The sequence below is a fragment of the Glycine max genome, chromosome 15 (genome assembly GCF_000004515.6).
Source record: "Glycine max cultivar Williams 82 chromosome 15, Glycine_max_v4.0, whole genome shotgun sequence".
Taxonomy (NCBI): domain Eukaryota; kingdom Viridiplantae; phylum Streptophyta; class Magnoliopsida; order Fabales; family Fabaceae; genus Glycine; species Glycine max.
In genome coordinates this window covers 11,495,832-11,516,845 of record NC_038251.2, presented here as the reverse complement: position 1 = coordinate 11,516,845, position 21,014 = coordinate 11,495,832, and the positions used below count along the sequence as shown (strand labels likewise).

The 21,014-nt window shown below is 31.5% G+C and overlaps 1 protein-coding gene across 1 annotated transcript; it reads left to right on the top strand.

The window, feature by feature from the left end:
• The first annotated feature begins 1,533 nt into the window (after positions 1–1,533).
• Positions 1,534–13,890, top strand: LOC100796799 (TPD1 protein homolog 1). Its single transcript, XM_041010027.1, has 5 exons — positions 1,534–2,761; positions 9,268–9,474; positions 12,939–13,072; positions 13,165–13,275; positions 13,407–13,890. Exons 3-5 carry the CDS (start codon positions 12,979–12,981, stop codon positions 13,706–13,708), a joined length of 507 nt encoding a protein of 168 aa, XP_040865961.1. The 5' UTR covers positions 1,534–2,761; positions 9,268–9,474; positions 12,939–12,978; the 3' UTR covers positions 13,709–13,890.
• The last annotated feature ends 7,124 nt before the right edge of the window (positions 13,891–21,014 follow it).

The window sequence follows — 21,014 nt, the reverse complement described above, 5'->3', positions numbered from 1 at the left end:
AAATATTCATTATTTTTATTCACCTAATATACTTGATATTTAAAAATTACACAATATATTTTCTCTTTCTCCTCCATTGGCTTTCACTTTGATTCCTTTTAAAACTATTTTCGGTCTTAAGCCTTTATATGCTTGGATATTCCTTTGTATGTTGTAAGTGTACTTTCAATATTCATGAATTGTGCTAAAGAATCTCATTTTAAAGCAGCAAAAAGAGTGTTGAGGTATGTCAAGGAGACTTTAAATTATGGAATGAAGTTCAATCAATTACAAGATTTCAAGTTGCAAGGCTATTTTGATAGTGATTGGGCATGGCCTTTAGATGATATGAAAAACACCTCAGGCTATTGTTTTAATTTTGGATCAGGGATGTTCTCTTGGAGTTCCAAAAAACAAGAAATTGTCGCACAGTCAACCGCTGAAGCAAAATTTATAGCAACCACAACAACTGTTAATCAAGCCTTATGGCTAAGGAAAATGCTAACTGATTTGCATTTGGAGCAAGATACAACTACTGAAGTAATGGTGGACAATCAGGCAGTCATAGCCATCTCTAAATATCCAATTTTTCATGGAAAAACAAAGCATTTTAGCATCAAATTATTTTTTCTTAGAGATGTACAGAGGGATGGTGCAGTGTGCTTGAAGTACTACAAGACTGAAGACCAGCTATCAGATATCTTCACCAAAGCTCTTCCAAGAAGCAGATTTGAGTTAGTGAGAGAGAAACTTGGACTTTCCAACCACTGATACAAGGAGGAGTGTTGAACATGTGTATCAGCAATTGCCTATCATGAGTGTTTAGAACTGTTTATTTTATTTTCAGTTATTGCTTTTTATGATTCCTTTCAATTACAATAGTTGTTATTTTAGTGGTTATTGTTTAGGAAGTCAGTTATTGCTTTTATAACTTCGTTCAATTACAAAAATCTCTACTTAAACAGATTATTATTCAATAAAATATGTGCATTCATCTCCCTTCATTCTGTTAGTTAAGTTTTTTTTCCAACAGGTTAGATAAGTTTAACACATTTTTCAAAAAGATATAACATGATTTTATTAGGATTTAAATGCATCATCTATTTGATAATACAAAATTATCTTTGCGAAATAGATTTGCAAAATATTCTTAAAGCAGAATTCAATTCCCTTGTGCTTTTATGTATTCCACACCTCAATATGTAATATGAATAAGCCTTTTTGATTTTGCTACCTACTTGCCTATTGTATAGAGTATGCCTTTTGTATAGTACACGTAAATGATGGAATTGCATTTGGTGATTGATATTGATTGTTTAGATGGATTGTTTTTGTATAGCTCTTTGTAATATTTTTGTAGAATGCTAACAGGAGTTAAAAAGGTTTTAAAAAATGAGAGTAAACCAAGGTACTATTAGACAAAATACAAAGAGAGTGTTTTTTTTCAAGGAAGTGCTCTCTAAGTTTTAGTAGGAAGCAATCTCTATCAGAACATAGACAATATTTCATCATCTATAATACTTCATCATCTATATCTATATTAAATCTATCCAAACCAATACTAATTGTCATTGTATGGTGCATTGGAGACCCATCTTGTTCTCTCCATTTTCACCTTTTTGCTTTTATTTTTTCTCTCTTCTGTTGTGCAAAACACACACTACTATAAAAAACATTAATTTACGACGCAGGTTCTACATCGGTGTAAAACACCCGTCGGTGTTGCTTTATCGGTGGCATTTTTGTAATTATCGTGTCCTTCAACAACGATGGTGGTTGAAACACCGTTTTTAAATTCCGCTTTCTCCTTTTTCCACTACGATCTTCGAAGGCACCATCTTAAAACCGCCTTGGAATGCTTCAAAACAAAGACGGTCTTGGGAACACCGTCTTAAATGGTTATTATTTTTAATTAATTTATCGAGCAAAGTAAGCCACTTTCTCTCTCATTCTCGCATTTTTTCTTGTCGACTCAACTTCTTCATCGTGGCGCTGCGGGAGATGAGGGAGGTGGCGCCTCAACTTCTTCATGTCACACACTCTCTCTCTTAGTGGAGACGTGAGGATTGTTGACCTTTACACTGATACGCAGAACATAGCCGAGAGTGGGCACCCGGCGGTGCAATTGGTGCTAGGGTTTTTGTGGGAAATGGGGCTTTTTAGAGAGCAAATCAAGGGGAAGGCCTTTCGGTACCACCACTTCACCGCAGAGGGAGGCAACATGCAATCGAAGATGGAATTGGTCTACAACTACACGAGGAGCGACCACTCCTGTCCTCCAGCCACGTCACGCGCCCCCCCAGCTACGGCTTTGTCCGCATGACATCGTTCACGCGAAACCGCTCTTGCCCCTTGCACACTAAGAAGAACCTGTCGCGCAGATATAAGAAATAAAAAAGAAAAGAAGAAGAAGAACTTTGGTACCCTCTTCTGCGGCCTCTTTCTCTCTCTCTCTCGGGTTAGTTTTTCCTCACTCTTTTCCGTTATTTTCTTTGCTCCTTACGGATCACGTCTTTTCTTTTTTCTCACGCCTTTCAATTCAATTTATCCATCACACAAAATCTACAATTTTTTTTTATTTTTATCTTTTTTACTAGGGCTGGTATGAAGAAAAAAAGCCCTTTTTCAAGTGTTTTTAATTTTCAATAAATAGAGTAAACTGATTATTTTTTGTTTGTTTTGTGTTGTGATTGTAACTTGCAAAGTGAAGTTGTGAGTGCAGATTTCTTGCGTGGTTTATCATGGGGGATAGTCAGTATTCATTTTCTCTCACCACATGTAGGTATTGTTATTGCTCTTAACTTTCAATTTGGTTTAATTTTTTGTTTATATTAAAGAGAAGGGTATGCTTTGTGTTTCAACTGATTGCGCTGTGTTGTGGAACAACCCTTCTGGAAAGCTTGTTCAGATTGAGCATGCTTTGACGGTTGTTGGGTCTGGACAAATGTCTTTGGGAATTAAAGGTGATTGATTGGTTGAAGTAACTTTAGGTTTCAAATTTCACACCTAAGTTTACAGTAGTGTTCTGGGATTTCCGATTAAGTTAAGTGGGATTGAGGTGGCTGAGGGTGCTGGTAAATAGACAGAAACTGGAGTGGTGGTGTATGCGGCTATGATATATTGAGTTTGACCCTTGTTTATTTAATAGACTGGTGGTGTGTGGAAAGATCACTGAAAAAAATTGTATGTGCTGGATAAGTATTATGGTGGTGTGTGGAACGATCACTAAATACAATATCATCTTAGTGTTAGATTATCATAAGAAAGAAAAATGACAGTTTTTTTCCCACCAAATGTTGAAAGAATGAGCTTGTATGGGTTGTTTTCTAATAGATCGGTAGAAGATTGAATCAATGCAGAAAGGATTACAATTCTTTGTTATAGGCCATTTAAGGGGCTTTGACATGATGGGAAGTTAAGTTCTGTTTTGGGAAAACAGTGCTCTTTGAAATGTAGAATTTCTTCGGTTGAGTATGCTTTAGACTTTAGAGGAGGCTAGAGTTAGAGATTTCTTAGTTTGTGATTTAATTGTGTATTTTGGTGTAACTTATTTTACATATTTCTGCATCGGTCCTTAAGTAAGCACTGATGTGGAAAAACATTTTTTTGACATCGTTCACGTATGCAACACCGATGTAGAAGGTCTAATTTCTACATCGGTGGTCAGGATAGCACCGTTGTAAAAACTGCAATGTAAAAAACGTTGTCTTTCTACAACGTTCGTTTGAAAACCGATGTTGAAATTTTTAACTTTTAACGACATCCTATTCAACATCGGTTGACCACCGATGTAGAATGTCGTATTTCACCGATGTAAAAACTGTGTTATGTAGTAGTGACATGTTACTTATCTAGTACTTAAAACTATTTTGGATTTTAAAAATGTCCTAAACTTATTTATTTTTTAGTTTCTGAAATCAAATAAAATTTTGAAACTTGCTTTTAGAACACCAAACAAAAACAAACTTGATCAAACATTTCTTTTGTTTTAAAAAAAAGATTTTAAACACAAATGTCAAACAAGTAATAAGTGTTTTTTTCCTTTAAATAACTCTACGTACCCAGCTTGACTTATTAGACCCAACGTGACTTTCAGATACCACTAACTAAAATGGGGTCAAATAGAAAGTAGGAAACTGAACTTTAATTCACCCAATAATTAATACATATGTTAATTTGGTACGTAACATCTTCGGAGCTAGTTAGCTTACGAACTTTAAAGGGTTGATCCGTGGATTTTTATTATAATAAAAAGATTATACCGACGGAGTAATTTCCGATTAGATTTGTGTGATAATAATTCAGTTTATTCAATATACTAGAACATCAATTATTTTTCTAATTATAAATAGATGAGGGCGACCTAATATAATAAGCTAGCTAGCTGTGAAATTTTAAAGTGGCTGCAGCTATTTAATTGCATCACATGGCTGGTCACACTCACACATGCACCAACAGGATGACCAGGCTCTCCTCCTAAACCTCAGGACTTAGGTTACTATAATTTACACAGTAATGAATTCATATTCATAGTGATTCTTCTATCTATCTGAACAAGAAAGTAGTAGCTTTATCCAAAGGGTACTTGAATCCACAACATGTGCCTCTCAGAAGCATAGAAAGAAAGATGTAATTACCTGTTGATTGATCATTTCACACATATCGGTGAAACGATGCTTTGTCTTTTGGCAACCTAACAATGACTTACAACTGTTGCATGAATGTTGAATAAATTAAGGTTTGATTTTAGAGGCAGCTTTCGCTCACACTTTGCTAGGTAGGTTATAGACCCCTCTTTCTTCCACTATCAAATACTACCTGCAAAGTGGTTTTGTATCTTCTTTTCACGTGCGTCATCTAATCTAATCGATTAAGTAAATAAACATTTATGACATAGTTTGCCGAGGATTGATAGACATATATGCATACATAAAATGATAAGAAAAAAGCTAACATTGTTAGGGGAATTAAAGGGCCGGGTTTCATAATTCATAATGAATAGATTGTTAATTTAGTCCCTCAAGTATTATAACTATTTTCTCAAAAGTATTGAATGTTTATAAAAGTTTAGTCTCTAATTCACTATATTTTATTAACCTTGAGAGATGATTTAACTATCAAATTGATTTCAAAATATTTTAAATGGTTTAATTCAGTTCCTAAATTTTTAAAATGTTCAATTTAATCCTCAATTTCTTAAAATAAACTAATTTGATCCAATTTTTTTAAAAGATCTAATTTGATCCTCAAATTTTTAAAAATAAATCAATTTGATCCTCAAATTATTTTTAAATAATTTAATTTGATCCTCAAGTTCTTGAAAATTTAGGGACCAAATTGATTCATTTTTAAGAATTTGATGATCAAATTAAATTTTTTAAAAATTTGGAAATTAAATTGTTTATTTTTAAAAACTTGAGAATCAAATTAAATTTTTTAAAAATTTAGAGATCAAATTAAACTATTTAAAATAATTTGGGAATCAAATTAATAATTAAACATTTAGATACCAATTTGATATATTTTTCAATACTTGAAGAATTACTTATTATGATTTATAATGCTTACAAGAGATTACTTTAAAAATTTCTTTCTTTAGAGACTATTTAAAAAAATAATACTTTAAGAAATTGAGGGGTTTACTCGTCTCTTAATACAGAGGTGAAAATATATATATATATATATATATATATATATATATATATATATATATATATATATATATATATATATATATATTGCATGGTGTATGCAACCGTGTCTACCTATGCATGCATGTCATTCATGAATATTGAATGATACGTTTACTTTTTGTCAAAGTTGGATAGGTCTATATAGTAATATGTAGCCATGTAGGTGAAACAAAAGTGGAAAAGTGGAAGAATAAGAAGCAATTTTGCAAGTCCCCTAGTTTCCTGTCTCTGACATAGGGGACTGCCATTGCTTCTCTGTAACTGTAACTTTCTTCTTAGAGCAAAGAATTCATGGTGCTTAATTTGTCCCATCTCTAGATTCTATATATCCATCTAAATGTAAAAGCAGAAGGGTAAGGAAAGGTAAAACGGAATATTGGAATTTGAACAATCCATGAACTGAGGCTGTGAAAGTGGAATCAGAAAAAGGGCATTTAACTTTTTGACCAGCAAAAGTGTTTCTTTCCCTTCAACCTTTTGTTACCAACATAAATATAACTGCATAGGAAAAATACGCAATGAAATATAGTAATATACACCCCAATCACCTACCCAACCGGTTATAGTTATATTCATTTTCATTTTATTTGGTTTATTCGCATTTTCAATCATCTCTTCACGACTTGGGATAAAGGGAAAAAAAAATCTTGTTGTGGCCTTTTATTTTTTGGCTTTGGCATGCTGTTCTTTCCAATAATCCTTCATTAATAGTTCACTTCTGCATTCATTTTCTGCGGATAAGAGATATACACCTTGCCTACATATATCTCGTATTATAATTCCTCCGTCCATGATGTTTAAGTTATTTCAAACACTTTAAAAAAAGTATTTCTAAGAGAATTAATATTTATAAGGGATAGTTTTATTAAAATATTCTTGTTCTTTTTTTAATTTCAATAAATATATTATTAATTTTTTTAAGACAATAACATTTAGATCAAATTAAAATAGACGTTTAAATACCTCATTAAAAGTGAGAACATCACAATGAAATATTTTAAAAAGGCTAAAAATAAGTTCAATTTGGAATAGAGGGAGTAACTTTTAATATTATTGTAAAATTTTAATATTTGTATTGTCATATTCAAATTTTATACATTATTATTATTATAAAAATGTTTTATTGGAATGTTGTATGTCTTGGATGATCACACTAAATTTTTATTTATAATGAGTAAATGAGTTTAGTATTGATTACATAGGATCAATCAAATAATGAGTAATGATAACTAAATTACTAATTATTATCTAATCATAAATAAGAGAATAATATGTAATTTAACCCTCCCCTCAAGCTTGAACCTATATGTTATATAAATTGAGCTTGTTACAAATACGATCAACCATAGAAATGAAAGATTGTTCAAGTTGTGTGGTTGCGTCGAATAAACATGATTTGTATTGCTCATTCGTGAGAAGAGCATAAAGGTGCACTGAGGACACCTTGAGGTGGAGGGAGAGAAAACTACTGTGAGACTCGCCGGAGATGCATCACACGTCATAAAGGAGAACATGTGTAAACTTCAAAGGCCAAAAAAGGGTCATGCGTGGGGTGCATCTGACGGTGTGTTGGTTGTGCACTTAGGCGACGTGACAATATTTTACGATGGGTGACAATGGTCGAAGGTGAGGTTCGATAAAAAGGCATAGGGAAGTTTGCCAGGCAAGGGCATAGCAGTCACACGATACTATTTATCGTAAAGAGGGGTAGAACCAGCAAAAGCCATGGTGAATGAAAATAAAAACATGAAATTTTAATCCATTAAAATAAGATTTAATGTCACTTTTGATTCATTATATTTTATAATTATGCCATTTTGATGTATTAAATTTTAAAAATTTCATTTTAATCTTTCAAAATTCATCATTTTAATTATTTCTTCTATTGTGGTTAAAAATACTAATATTATGTTAATTTTTAAAATAATTAGTTTACCGTGTAATAGCTAAAAGTCGTCAGTATCTTTAATTTAGTCCTATTCATCTTCCTCGTCAATATTTTTCCAATTCCAGACCAATTCGACATCGAGCAGCCACGGGCCCCGGAGATCAAGGGCCAAATGCTGCACCTCTAGTGTAGATCTGGCTAGTGACGACGCGCGGTGACGAGGTTGGTGGTGACTGTCGCGCGCACACCAATCTGGTATGGTAGAGGGTCGTGGTGTGGTCGTGATTGTGCGCAAAGGAGGGGTGGCGACCATGGTGGTCGGTGTTGGTTGTGGAGTTGCGCAAAGGCGTGTTAGGGCTGCTGGTGGTGTGCGCTGGCGATGGGTTGGTGGGAGAGGTGGTTCGACGTGCGGATCAGGTCTTGAAGAATATGGCGGCGCGCACGGACCCTGTGGTGATGAGAGATCTGAGTAGAGGTTCACAAACCAGATCTTGGCGAGTTCGCCTGCCGCCGACGAGGCAACCCTCTTCTAGACTTGAACCAACGACGAAACACTAAGATCCATCCTCGCACCCACATTAACCAGATCTCAGGGGCGATAGAGGGTGACTTGCGATGGCCGCGATTGACGGAGAGGAAGAATTGCAGTGGTGATAGAGAGGAAACGAAGTGATTGTTGTGACTTGGCTTCTTTATTGCTTTTTGTGTTTGGGTTGGATTTGTTGTAGGACTTGCTGAGGGATCTTTGGATTTGGGGTTTTAAGAGTGGATAGTTATAGTATTTGGGTGATTGGTGTGTTGGTTTTGGTGGTAGAAAGATGAAGAAGATGGAACAAAATGAGAGATGAGGATGACCATTTTGTTTAGAAGTTTACCGATTTAAAATAGACTAAAATACTGGCGGTTATTAGTTGTCTTTATCTTAAATTAATTATTCTAAAATTTAAAAGTTAACAAAAAGAAAAAGGGTGTTGCTAGGTGCACCCAGCATTATTGCTGGTGCACCTAGCATCACTTGATAATGCCAAAAATGCCCCTTCATTGGTAATATGTACGAATCAGGATGATCCATAAAGCACGGTCTAATCCTCTAGTCTTAACCATGATCTGCATATGTTGTGCTATTAGACGCAAGCAAATTTGCCAAAACAATTTTCCTTTTTCTCATTTTCTAAACGAATGATGGGTGTTATACTTGTAGGTTATGATTTTGAATGTGTCTAAAAGGTGTGTTAATAAGCATTAACTAGGCATTATGCTTGTTAACTAGGGATTATACTTGTTAACTAGCCATTATACTTGTTAATTAACAATAAATCACTTTGGTCAAATAACCATAAAGGAACTTAATTGACTAAAAGCATTCTCAACTTTGTTTCTTTGGCTATCTAACCTAGAATGCTAAGATTGATGACAACTTTACTATTACAAACCAAGCTTAGTGAGGCTAATACCATTTGACATTGATTTACTTAGCTTGAAGCTTGTAAGCTTAGGGACATTTGACATTTGACATTGATTTCAAAGCCTCATTTTATCAAAGGAAAAATAAAATATTGCATTGTAGAAGGGATATTTAGATATGTATAATTTCGTGTATATCCTGTCATTTCTATGTTACCCTTTTGTTATTTTTTATTATAAATTGTTTTGCACCCCTTTCTCATATCTCAATTTTTTTTAAGTACTTTCTGTCTGATATCTTAGGAGGGAGCATGGAATAGAACGGAAAATAAGTGGTGGCCTTCCAATGGTGCTTGTTCCATAGTCAAGTGATTGAGGTTGACAAACACCAATTTGAAGGTGAATATGGGAAAACTTGCTAATGATGATACTGATTGTGGAACTAGAAGTAGAAAGCAATCAGGAAATAACGGCATGAAGAAAGGGTTGTTTCACACAAAATTTGACAAGGTTTGTTACCTAATTGATCATATTTGTGTTGCCAATTTACTGCTTTATAGCTTTTGGTTCATGTTTTTGCCATCTAAATATGAGAGCTTTTAATTCTAATTTTAGGGTAACTGCAGATATTTCATTATCATACTATTTTCATTTTCTTCAACGTTGCAACTATTGCTTAGAAATTCAAAATCTAAATGTGATTGTTATTTACCATATTAGGAGAAAATCTATTGCTAAATGGGTTACATAAGTCAGTTGCAGAAAAAATTGTTGTGGTTTAAATTTAAGCAACCCAATGCCCTGAATTTATCAAACTCTGCTGAGTAGTGTAAATTGACCACTTGCACATAATTACATATGCAAAAGTAGGTCCAACTAGTTGAGCCATTGAATGTTGAACCCACAGAATATTATTCTGCACTTGACTTGTGTTGAAGGTGGTTTCTTCATTCTTGTAGTTGAGCCAAAAGAATGAAACTTGTAATTCATGCTACATATGTCAGTTGTTCACTTTTTGGTGAGAATGTTTGGCTTAATGTTAGTTACACTATCATTATCCTATTGGAAATTAATTAGGTAAAAGTACTAGTAGAACTAGTACAAGCCTAAGCAGTTAATTAGGTAATGAAACAAATCAACAAAGATATCCTAAATATTCTGTGCAGCGGTAAAGTTGTGCCTTGGTGACTTGTTGGTCATGGGTTCGAATCCGGAAACAGCCTCTTTGCATATGCAAGGGTAAGGCTGCGTACAATATCCCTCCCCCATACCTTCGCATAGCGAAGAGCCTCTGGGCAATGGGGTACGAAGTTTTTAAACTGTTGCTACATTGTGATGGTTATATACCTTTTCCCCAAGAAAGAATTGCAAAAAAATACAAACAACACAATTTTATATACCTTGAAGAAATTATAGGCAAACACATGCAGAATTCTAATGCCAGAACAATGAGTTTGTGTCTACTACCAAACTACAAGCCATGAATATACCATTTTAAAGTTTTAATAGAAATGTCATGTCATATGTTTTCAACCCCATCTATTTCCTAATTGTGTTTCCAATGGGGAATTTTCAATAAGCCTAAAAACACATCAAAAATAAGTCTAAACCGTAATAAAAACCATTTTTTTCATAAAACAAAACCTAATTGCCAATTTTTTAAATTAAAAAATATTGTCAAACTTCATGCGGATCAAGTTGATCCGCGTTAAGCCTATGGATCAAGTTGATTCGCAACAAGCTACAACCTATGCGGATCATCTAACACAAATGCGGATCATCTACACTCTACGCTATCTCTACGCTATCACTGATGCTGATCAGGTCTATGCATACGAGGATCAACTTGAAGAAACACACAGAATGGAAAAGCAAACGACAGGGGAGTGGCTTACCTCGACAATGCTGCGAGCCAAAGAAGAAGAACACAAATGCACCACTGGACGCGAGCTCAAGAAGCAGACCAACACACCACGGCGCCACACAAGAAACCAGCTGGGTCAAGAAGCAAGTCGTAACAGAAAAGAAAGAAGAAGAAGACGAAGCTGCGCGCTGGGTGAAGAAGAAAGAAAGAAGGAATGCGAAAAGCGGGGAGAGAGAAGCTAGGTGCACCAAAAGCTTTTAAAATATGCTAGGGGTAATAAGGTCATTTTGTATTAAGTGTTGGGTGCACCAGTAAAATTGCTAAGTGCACCTAATATGAAGGTGTATTTTAAAAATGATGTATTTTAAAAATTTAAAATTTAATATATATATATATATATATATATATATATATATATATATATATATATATATAACTGTCAAACATAATAAATCAAAATTAACCGAAGTCTTAAGATAAAACAGATGTTGTTCTCAAAACCTCATGCACCTTTGGATTATGAGTGTTGCTTTGGGCACCCAACAATTTGGTTGGGGCATCCAGTAATGTTGGTGAAAGGGCTAAAATGCCCTTCACCATTTTGATATGAAAAGTTAAGGTGACTCGTCCTTATGAGTCACTATTCATTTCTATCCCGCGGCGTTTTTTCTTCTTTTGTCTTCCTCTTAGCCTGCCACATTGCTTCTTCTTCTTTCTGCACTTCTTCCTCCTCGTGGTGGTCTCCTTCATTCTCCTTCTGCTTCTTCATTTTCCTTCACGCATGTCGTGGTCTTCTTCATTCTCCTGGTGGTTTGTGACTCTTTCTCGTTGCGGTTCTTCTTTTTCTTCGTGGTTGCGATTCTTCTTCTTCCTCTTCGGTTCTTTTTCTTCCTCCACTTTCCGCGCGATTGTGGTTTTTCTTCTTTCCTTCTTCTTTCTCCACTTCACGTGCCGTTGTGATTCTTCTTCTTCCTCTCCAACGAAAAAATAACATTTTTCTGAAAAACCCCATATGGATCACTAATCCGTATGATCATACGGATTGTCAATCCGTATGACCATACGGATTAGTGATCCGTATGTTTTTTTTTGTTGAATATTTTTTTTTTCAATTTTTCTTCTTCTAAATTGTTTATTTTTAATTTTGATTTGTCAATTGTTATTTAAATTATTTCGTAGTGTAATGTTGTTTTGTAATTTTAGTGAAATTTTATAATTTTTTCTGATTTATATGTTAAGTATTAATTTTATTTATAAAAAAGAAATATTAGTTATTACTAAGATTTGATTAGATTGCTAGAATTAAGATTAGATTTGTGAAACAATTAATTTTCAATATTGTTATATTATATTTGTCTAATTTTGTTTTTAAAATTGAAACAAATATTTAAAAGATATTGAATTTTTTACTAATGAAAATTATTGAAATCATAATTAAAAATGATTTAAATTTTTTAGTTACAAAAAATATTTAAACAAAAATTTTTAATAACTAAAGTTTGTTATAAAAATATTGAAACATAATTTTTAATTGTACAATAAATCTACTAGTTATAAAAATTATGAAACCAAAATTTAAAATTTAAAATATGATAAAATTCTTAATTTAAGATAATGATTGAAATCAAATTTAAAAATATATTTGATTTGATAATTATAAAAAATATTAAAACCAAAATTTAAAATATGATAAGATTGTTAATTTAAGATAATGACTGAAATCAAATTTAAAAATATACTAAATTTGATAATTATAAAAAATATTAAAATTAAAATTTAAAATATGATAAGATTGTTAGTTTAAAATAATAATTAAAATTAAATTTTAAAATATATTTGATTTGATAGTTATAAAAAATATTAAAATCAAAATTTAAGATATGATAATGTGATTAATTTAAGATTCAATTCCATTCCATTATTACCCATGAATAAAACGGGGACCTAAACATCTTGTACTTAATATCTGCAACCCAATCATAGCATTGTTGTACACTAGGGGTCACCATTCACCAACCCTACTAATCTCACTCGCTCCCCTCTCTTGCAACTTCAAAATCCATTCCTAAACACTTGATTTTGATTTTGACTATACTTGTTTGTGAAGCAGAAAAACAAAGAAAGATATCCTAGCAGCATAACACTCAGCAATGAACATGACCATCACAAACTCTTGTCCTCTGATAATCTTCCTATGCTTCATGATGCCCCTTTTTGTATTTTGTGACGAGGGAACGCATTCAGGTACAGAAACATAACCTCTTGCTTTTCCCTTTTTTCTCTCAATGACTATTCTTCCCGTGAGCTAGCCTGAATTTTACATATAATGTTGGCAGGACCATCGACCCAGAGTTTGCATTCTTCTCATGAAGACAAAAACGGGTCCATAACAGTGTCAATGAAAGTAGAACATGCACATTCTGCCTCTAGAAAATTTTGGTTGCATGGTAAATATATATACATATCTTAGTCTTCCAACTAAGATGAAATTAAAAACATCTTTTCCTTTTTCTTTTATTATTTTTGGGCACCTTTTTTGACTTTGTTTAATTTTTTTTTATGGTGATCACATATATAGGTACTTGCACTAGCAAAGACATAAGCATCTCACAAAGCCAAACTTCTACACCAGGAATCCCACAGTTCATAGTGCAAATTGTTAACAATTGTGTTTCTGGATGTGCTCCTAGTGACATCCACCTCCACTGTGGCATGTTTGCTTCTGCAAGAATGGTGAACCCAAGATTGTTCAAGAGGATCTCCTATGATGATTGCTTAGTGAATGGAGGGAACCCTTTAGCCCCTAGCCAGATCATCAGATTCACATATTCCAATACCTTCTCCTACCCTCTTGCTTTTAAGTCTGCCAAATTTTGCTGAGTATTCCAAAATATACAAATATTCAAAAGTAGAATAAAAAAGCTAGCACAGCCTTACTAGTTACTATACTATATATACCATGCCTCAGAGAATCCAATCTCTCATCAAAAGGGAATTTCTCCTTTCCATTGGAAATGTTGGAATTTTCAAGTTAATAAAATGTTTCCGTGGTTGTAGCTGCATTTTGCATGAAATACACTTCAAAATAATAGTGTTATATTATTATTATTATTATTATTATTATTGTGTCAGCCTGTTCAAGACAAACATTCTTCTTGATATATATATATTTTTTAATTTCTTCTTGATACTTTATTAACACTTTAATTTATAAAAAAATTACACTTTAATTTTTATTTTTATAGTTTCAGGAATAAAATAATCATCATTAGATAGCTTTAAAGATTAATTAACATAATAATTTTAAAAACTAAATTCGTTGATATTATAATTTTAGATATTGTACTATTCTTTTTGACACCTACATTTTACGGTTTATTATTATTATTTTTTAAGTTTATATTAATACAAAATATCATGATAATAAAATAGATTATAACATTTCATTTTATTTATAAAGACCTATGTTTATTTTAAAATACTAATTTTATCTTCTGTTTAAAATTCATATGTTATATTAGTTTTAGGAGTCACTAATTTTGTCTTTAAATTAACTGTTATCTTATATACTAATTAAATGGTCCTAATGCAATAAAATTAATTAAATAATTTATAAAATATTGAATATCCACCACTAATTTAACTAAGTTGATGTTTTTTAAATAAAGTTTAGAAATTAATTTAAAGAATTTTTTAATAAGTTATATTAATTCTGGAATCATCTGCTAATTGATTAGTGTACTAATTCTGCAGCACACACATTCATGGTGCATGTAGTGTGCCTGTGCCTCTTTTATTTTACAAGTAGGTAAGCATAACATAGGGAAGGGAGAGGGTTGTGTTTGTGTTGTGTCGTGTGTGTGTCTATTTTTCTTTCACTGCTCTTGAAGCTCAGTATGATTATAGCAGTCCTGAGAGTCAGCAGATCAGGTTAGACCAAACATTAGATGAGAGAAAATGACAACACCCTGTAAGCACAAAAAAGGTGTTACCTCTCTCTCACCTTGCTCACTTATCTTCACTGGGAAAAGGTGGTTGAGTGTCAGCATTCAGCAATAAGAGCTCACAGCTTTTTTAATATTCAAAACAACTTCATAGAAAATCCTTGGGTTATGTTTCTTAGCCTTTTCCATGCAAAACGATCAATATGTCAAGTTTGCTTTTTTTTTTTTAAAATGGTCAACAGGAAACAAAAGGGTTATTTTTCTTTAGAGGCTAAGGTGAACTTATTAGACGTTACATTTATGTACATTTTGATCTCATCTCTAGGTCTTACTTATCGGGGCACTCACTGTAGTGTAGGCTGAGCTATTACTCATCAAATTTAGCAATTACTAAATCTGTTTTAGGTGAAAGAAAAAAATTATTTGATACCATGTTCTCTGTGTACTGTGTTCCTTTGTTATGATTTATTACTCATTGTATATAACTTGAAAATGAACCTGTACGAGAAACACGGAGGAAATTAAATGCAAATTCATTAGAGCGAGAAAAAAAATATCATTCATATTTACAAGAAATAAGTTTTAATGGAAAATAAAATACACTACAACTTTTCAAGAGTATAACTTTTCTTATAAATAGGAATCGAAGTACTATTATTTTATAATACTATGCCCTACTAGTAGGGATGAAAATGAGTCAAGCAGTTTGTTAAGGACCTTTGACTCAGCCTACGTAAGGCTCGACTCGACTTATTTATTATAAAGACCAAGCTCAAGTTTTTTAAAAAGTCTTTTTAGATAAAAAGGTCAAATCCAAACTATAAAAAAAGTTTGTTAAGCTTGACAAGCCGACCTGTTTAATTAATAATAATAATAATAACTTTATTTTATCAAATCTTATCTTATCCCGATTTTATTCCATCTAGATTTTATTTTATCCAGATTTTATTCCATTTAGATTTTATTTCGTCCAATCTTATCTTATCTTGTCCAAATTTTATTTTATTTTATTTATGAGCTTGGACTTAAAATAGATTTGTAAGCTTTGGGGCTGAGGACCTAATCCATACATTTTTCAATATTATGCTTTTTTTATTTTCTTTTGATATAATTTGTGCTTTAACGACTTGAATTCAATATGATTTTGTTTATCAATTATTTTTGGATTTGTACATTACTTATACGAAATTTTATAAGTTTCTTTTTTTAGTTAATATTTCAGTAGGTTTTAAAATAATTAATTAATCAAAGACATCTTTAAACAAATTTTTAAATAGGCTTGTGGGCCAAGCCAGGCTTTTATGTAAGCCGAGCCGAGCCTTTAAAAAAAGTCTATGACAGGTAATGAGCCAAGCTCAAGCCTTACGTATTCAACTCAAGCCGAGCTCGAGCCTAGTAAAGGTTGGCTTGGTTTGGCTCATTTCCACCCCTACCTATTAGTATCAGCCAAGAATTATCTGCGGGTCTCTACATGTATGATAAGTATACATTGCTCCCCTGATTCAAGGCAGGATTAGAAAATGTCTGTAAGAAATAGTAGTTATCATAAATAAAATTAGGGGTGGGTAAGTGGGCCGACCCGCCTCGCGTAAGGCCCGGCTGCATAAGCCCGCATTGATAGCGGACTGGTCCAATCCGCCCCGCTTCTTACACGGACCAAATAAATTGGTCCGCCCCTGCCCCGCGGACCCCGCGGGTCAAACGGGCTAGTCCGCGGGCCTAGTTTTAGAAAAATTTTAATTTTAATAAAAATATAATACAATCAAATTAAGTTCAATACAAATGTAAATAAAATCTCAATAATTAGTCAATTACATCAATAAAATAAATAATGTCTTAACAAAAGAAAATTCAAACAATAAATCTAAAATATGAAATTTAAACATCAACAACAAATGATTTCATATTTGAAGTAGCTTGAGCATTCTCCATCTTCATATCTTTATCTTTTTTTTCCTAAAACTCGAAATAATAATAAATATTAGAATAAAATCAAGTTAAGTGATTAAAAGACAATAATTATTACATATTATTTACCCTGCATATCAAATACTAGTAACCAATTTTTAGTATATATTGTCAACCAGAAACCTAGTTCAATATTTGTTAAGCATATGTGAGGAGAAAAAATGTTCTTAGCCTGCTACAACTACTAAATATGATATGAGCTATTCTTTATAATAAAAATATATTGAAATATCTTTAAAAATATTTATTTAACAATTATTTTTGGCTTAAATGATAAGAATTGATATTTTTATTATTTATGACTTTCAGATATGAAAATGATAGATTAAAAGAGAAAAAGATCGAGAAAATATCAAAAAAGAAGATTTTTAGTAGGTTATCATTTATCTTTTTTATCTTAATCTTTTATTTTTGTTATCTTTTATTTTTCTTATCTTATCCTTTTTTTATCTTTATCATCTTTTAATTTCAATCTTTTATTTTTATTTTTATATCTTTATCTTATCTAATATATTTCTTTATCTGTTATTTTTTTAAAAAAGTTTAAAGTGAAAAAGAGAAAATCAATCCTAATATAACTGAGTCAGGATCACACAAATTAAACCTACTGCAGGCTGCGGGCAACCCGCGGACCCTGCGGGCCAAACCAGGCTGCGGGCAACCCGTGGACCCTGCGGGCCAAACCCGCATAGTCCGCGTAGTCCGCGAGTTAAGCGGGGCGGGCCCAAAAATATGACATAAATATGGACCGTTTAAAAAAATTGGTCCGTAATCCACGCGGACAGCGGGCCCCGCAGGTCAATCCATGGACCTGAGCCCGTTTACCCATCCCTAAATAAAATTGATATACGAAATAGCGTCAGCATTTCTTTTCTACCGGTATGAATTTGCAAATACAAAAAACTGAATGCATTATTTAGGTTTACTTATTAATAGCATCAGCATTTCTTATTGAAAAACTTACCTTATTAAACTGTATATTTAAAATTGACATTTGACATTAAAAATTGTTGTTGATTTCTAAAATTAAACTCCCGAGACATGACATGTGTATTTGACGTGAAAACCATAAGCTATAAATATAAGTGTGTTAAAATGAAGATTGACAAAATTAATTTTGAATGAAATTGATTTTATAAAATTGATTTTGAAGTAATGTGATTTATATATATTTAAGAAGTAAAATTTATTTTTTTATTTAATGCAAAAGCTACTCGGAGTAGCATCAATTCATACTCAAATTTGTTTCACTAGATCACGTTGACAGGAAATTAAAATGCTAAACATGTTAGTCAAAATCATAATCAAGTTTGTAAACGTGGAACCAGACAAGCTCTAAGTTTCAGCATTAAAAGTGAGAATGACATGATTTTGGTTCTATATGGACGAAAAGAGTCAAACATATCCCCATCTCTTTCTCTTTAGTGTTCAACAGGGAGTTGTGCTTCCAGGATCTTTCCCTCACATTCCAACACACTCAGCATCCTTGTGGTATACCTAGTGCCTACGTACCCTTGTATTTTAATGGTACCTGACCAATGTATGAGTAGTTTGTGTCTTCAAGAGTCTCGTTCTTTGATGCTCAATTAATCTCTGCTAAGGCAACTTGTCCTCAAGTCAAACAAGCATTAAGTGCTAGCCTTGCACATTAGGCCGATAGCCCCAAACAGGGTGTGTACATCAAGTTTAATTTCGGCTAAGTTGTTGCCTTAATTAGTATAGAATCTAATTAAGTAACCAAGGCTACGTACCCTTCATCACTGAGTTCACGTGGGTTTGGTCCAGACTAATTGATGCCAGGTTTTGATAACCCAAAATCAGATTGCTACCCAATTCTCATGAATGCATGTTGGAAGGGATAAATATGTATCTTCAAGATTCAATCTATTATATTATCAATTTTAATAAGGAATTATTTTTTATTTTATTATCATAATTATTATTATTTGACATATTCTTAATTAAAATTAGAGGTTTGTTATCATAATAGAGATTACGATAATAAGAAACAAGATCTTTATAATTTTAATCTAAATTGCTATTGATTGTAGGATTATTGTGAATAAGACATTAACAATTCAGATATATTAATATATATGTAATAGTCTTTATTGGATAAAGATTAACATATCTCATTTATTAAATTAATGTAAATGTAGATGTCATTATTGAACCGACTTAATTAAAAAAATTTAATAGTTAATATTACCTTGATATGTCATAAGAAGTTCTCAATTAGAAATATAATAGTTTTATTTGACTTGAAATTATCATACTAATTAACAAATTATTTGTTATATTTTAATTTTGGACATCTAATGTCTTAGGGTACTAGTTGAATGAATATTTGATATGATTAAATACTTGTAGAATTAATGATTAATATTACATTATTCTTCTATTGATTCTTGAAGGTAAAAGATGTTATTTAATGTTATCAGGACCTTAAGGAATGTTATTAAACGTCTACTTTGATTAGTAAATTAATTATGATTAATTTACTACGTATTAAACCTACATGATCACACACAAACAAGTGTTCTTTGCAGAAGAAAATAATTTATTTGATAATTAAATTAGAGAATTTAATTTAATCAAATAAATATTTTAATGAAATATTATTATATTTTTTGCTAGCACCAAGAATATAATTGATATAAAGAATGAAATATTATTTTATAAATGTAAAAGTTTTTCATAAAATAAGAATAATATTCTATTGTTACATATCAAGGATGTGATTAATTATCGTAATTAATCATGTGATTAATTATGAATTATCTTTATCTTATATCAAAAAGCTTCTTAAATAAAATATATGAGATAATGTTTATATTTTTATAAAGATAAATAGATATGAAATTATTTTTATTTTTTTTTTGAAAAAGGTCAGTATCCATATCTCTCTAACATTATAAATAGAAGCATCAACTTGAGGCAACATGCATTAGACACATACTAAAAAAGTTTAAGTCTAATTTTAGACATGAAGACTAGAAGGAGAATTTATCCTTTAGAGTTTCATTCATCAAATAATTGATATAGATTGGTTTGTGAATATACTTAGAGTCTTCACACTATATTTGAAGAAAAGTTTTACTACTTAAGAATATATATCCGGGTATACAAATCTATTTTTTTCTATTTATTATTATTGTATATTTTGAATACAAAATAAATCCTAATTTTTTTATGTAAATATTAGGAACACTTTTATGTAACTACTAACTATCATGCATGTATAAATCAACATTATATTGTTAGTTTTCTCAAGATGGTCAAATGATTGATACCTATATATATACGGTTCCACTGTCAAAGTAGAAATAGAAAGGTCCAATGCATTTTTCCAGCCAGGATATTAAGAGATAAGAAATAAGCGAATGCCCAGCTTGGAAACAATAATGACAACTTTCATTGTGAAACCTGTTTTTCATATACACGGGTAGTCTTTGAAAGAAAGAGTCTTTCTCAAACATCACAATTTTTTTTTATTGGGGTAAATTACTAATTGGTCCTCTATTTATTTAATTATTTTATTTCTCCATTATTAAAAATTCAATTTAATTCCTTAATTTTTAAAAGTGATGTAATATTGTCATTTCTGCCTAATTGCAAAAAAGTGACATTATCTTCTTGTACACGTTGCTTAATAAAAGAAATGATATGTAGTCATAACATAGAATACACTCGTTAGAAATTTAAACGATAAAAAAGATATATTACATCAATTTCAAAAATTAAGAGAAAAAAAATGAACTTTTTAATAATAGAAAAATCAAATTAAACATCATTTTGGGAGCAAATTAATAATTTAGCCAAACTTTTTAGAATATTATATTTTTATTATATTGTTATTAAATAAATTTAAGGACGGGAATTCAATAATTAAAGTTTAAGGCTTGCTGGAATTGATTGCAAATATTTAATTTATGGTTTTTAAATATAAACTATGGTAAGCTAAAATGAAATTGAATTTATTTTAAAGTCATTTTTAAAACATCTCATCCCAATTTTTAAAAGAAAAAAAATAGTTTTAGTTTTTAATCATACAAATAAATTATTTAATTGTACTAAACCCTATCATTATTATTGCATACAAATAAATTATTGTACTAAACCCTATCATACAAATAAATTATTTAATTGGTATCATTATTATTGTCATATTCAATACTGGTTATCAATGTTACCACTACCATTGTCATTGCAATAATAATTTCATCATTGTGACATCAACCATTGACACCCTATCATCATCATGTTCATTGCCA

What these genes read in the sequence shown, in the direction of transcription:
- LOC100796799 (XM_041010027.1), top strand. Translation starts at nt 12,979, where the DNA reads ATGAACATGACCATCACAAACTCTTGTCCTCTGATAATCTTCCTATGC. An exon ending in TGACGAGGGAACGCATTCAG is followed by an intron (nt 13,073 to 13,164) that starts GTACAGAAACAT and finishes TAATGTTGGCAG; the next exon opens with GACCATCGACCCAGAGTTTG. An exon ending in TAGAAAATTTTGGTTGCATG is followed by an intron (nt 13,276 to 13,406) that starts GTAAATATATAT and finishes TCACATATATAG; the next exon opens with GTACTTGCACTAGCAAAGAC.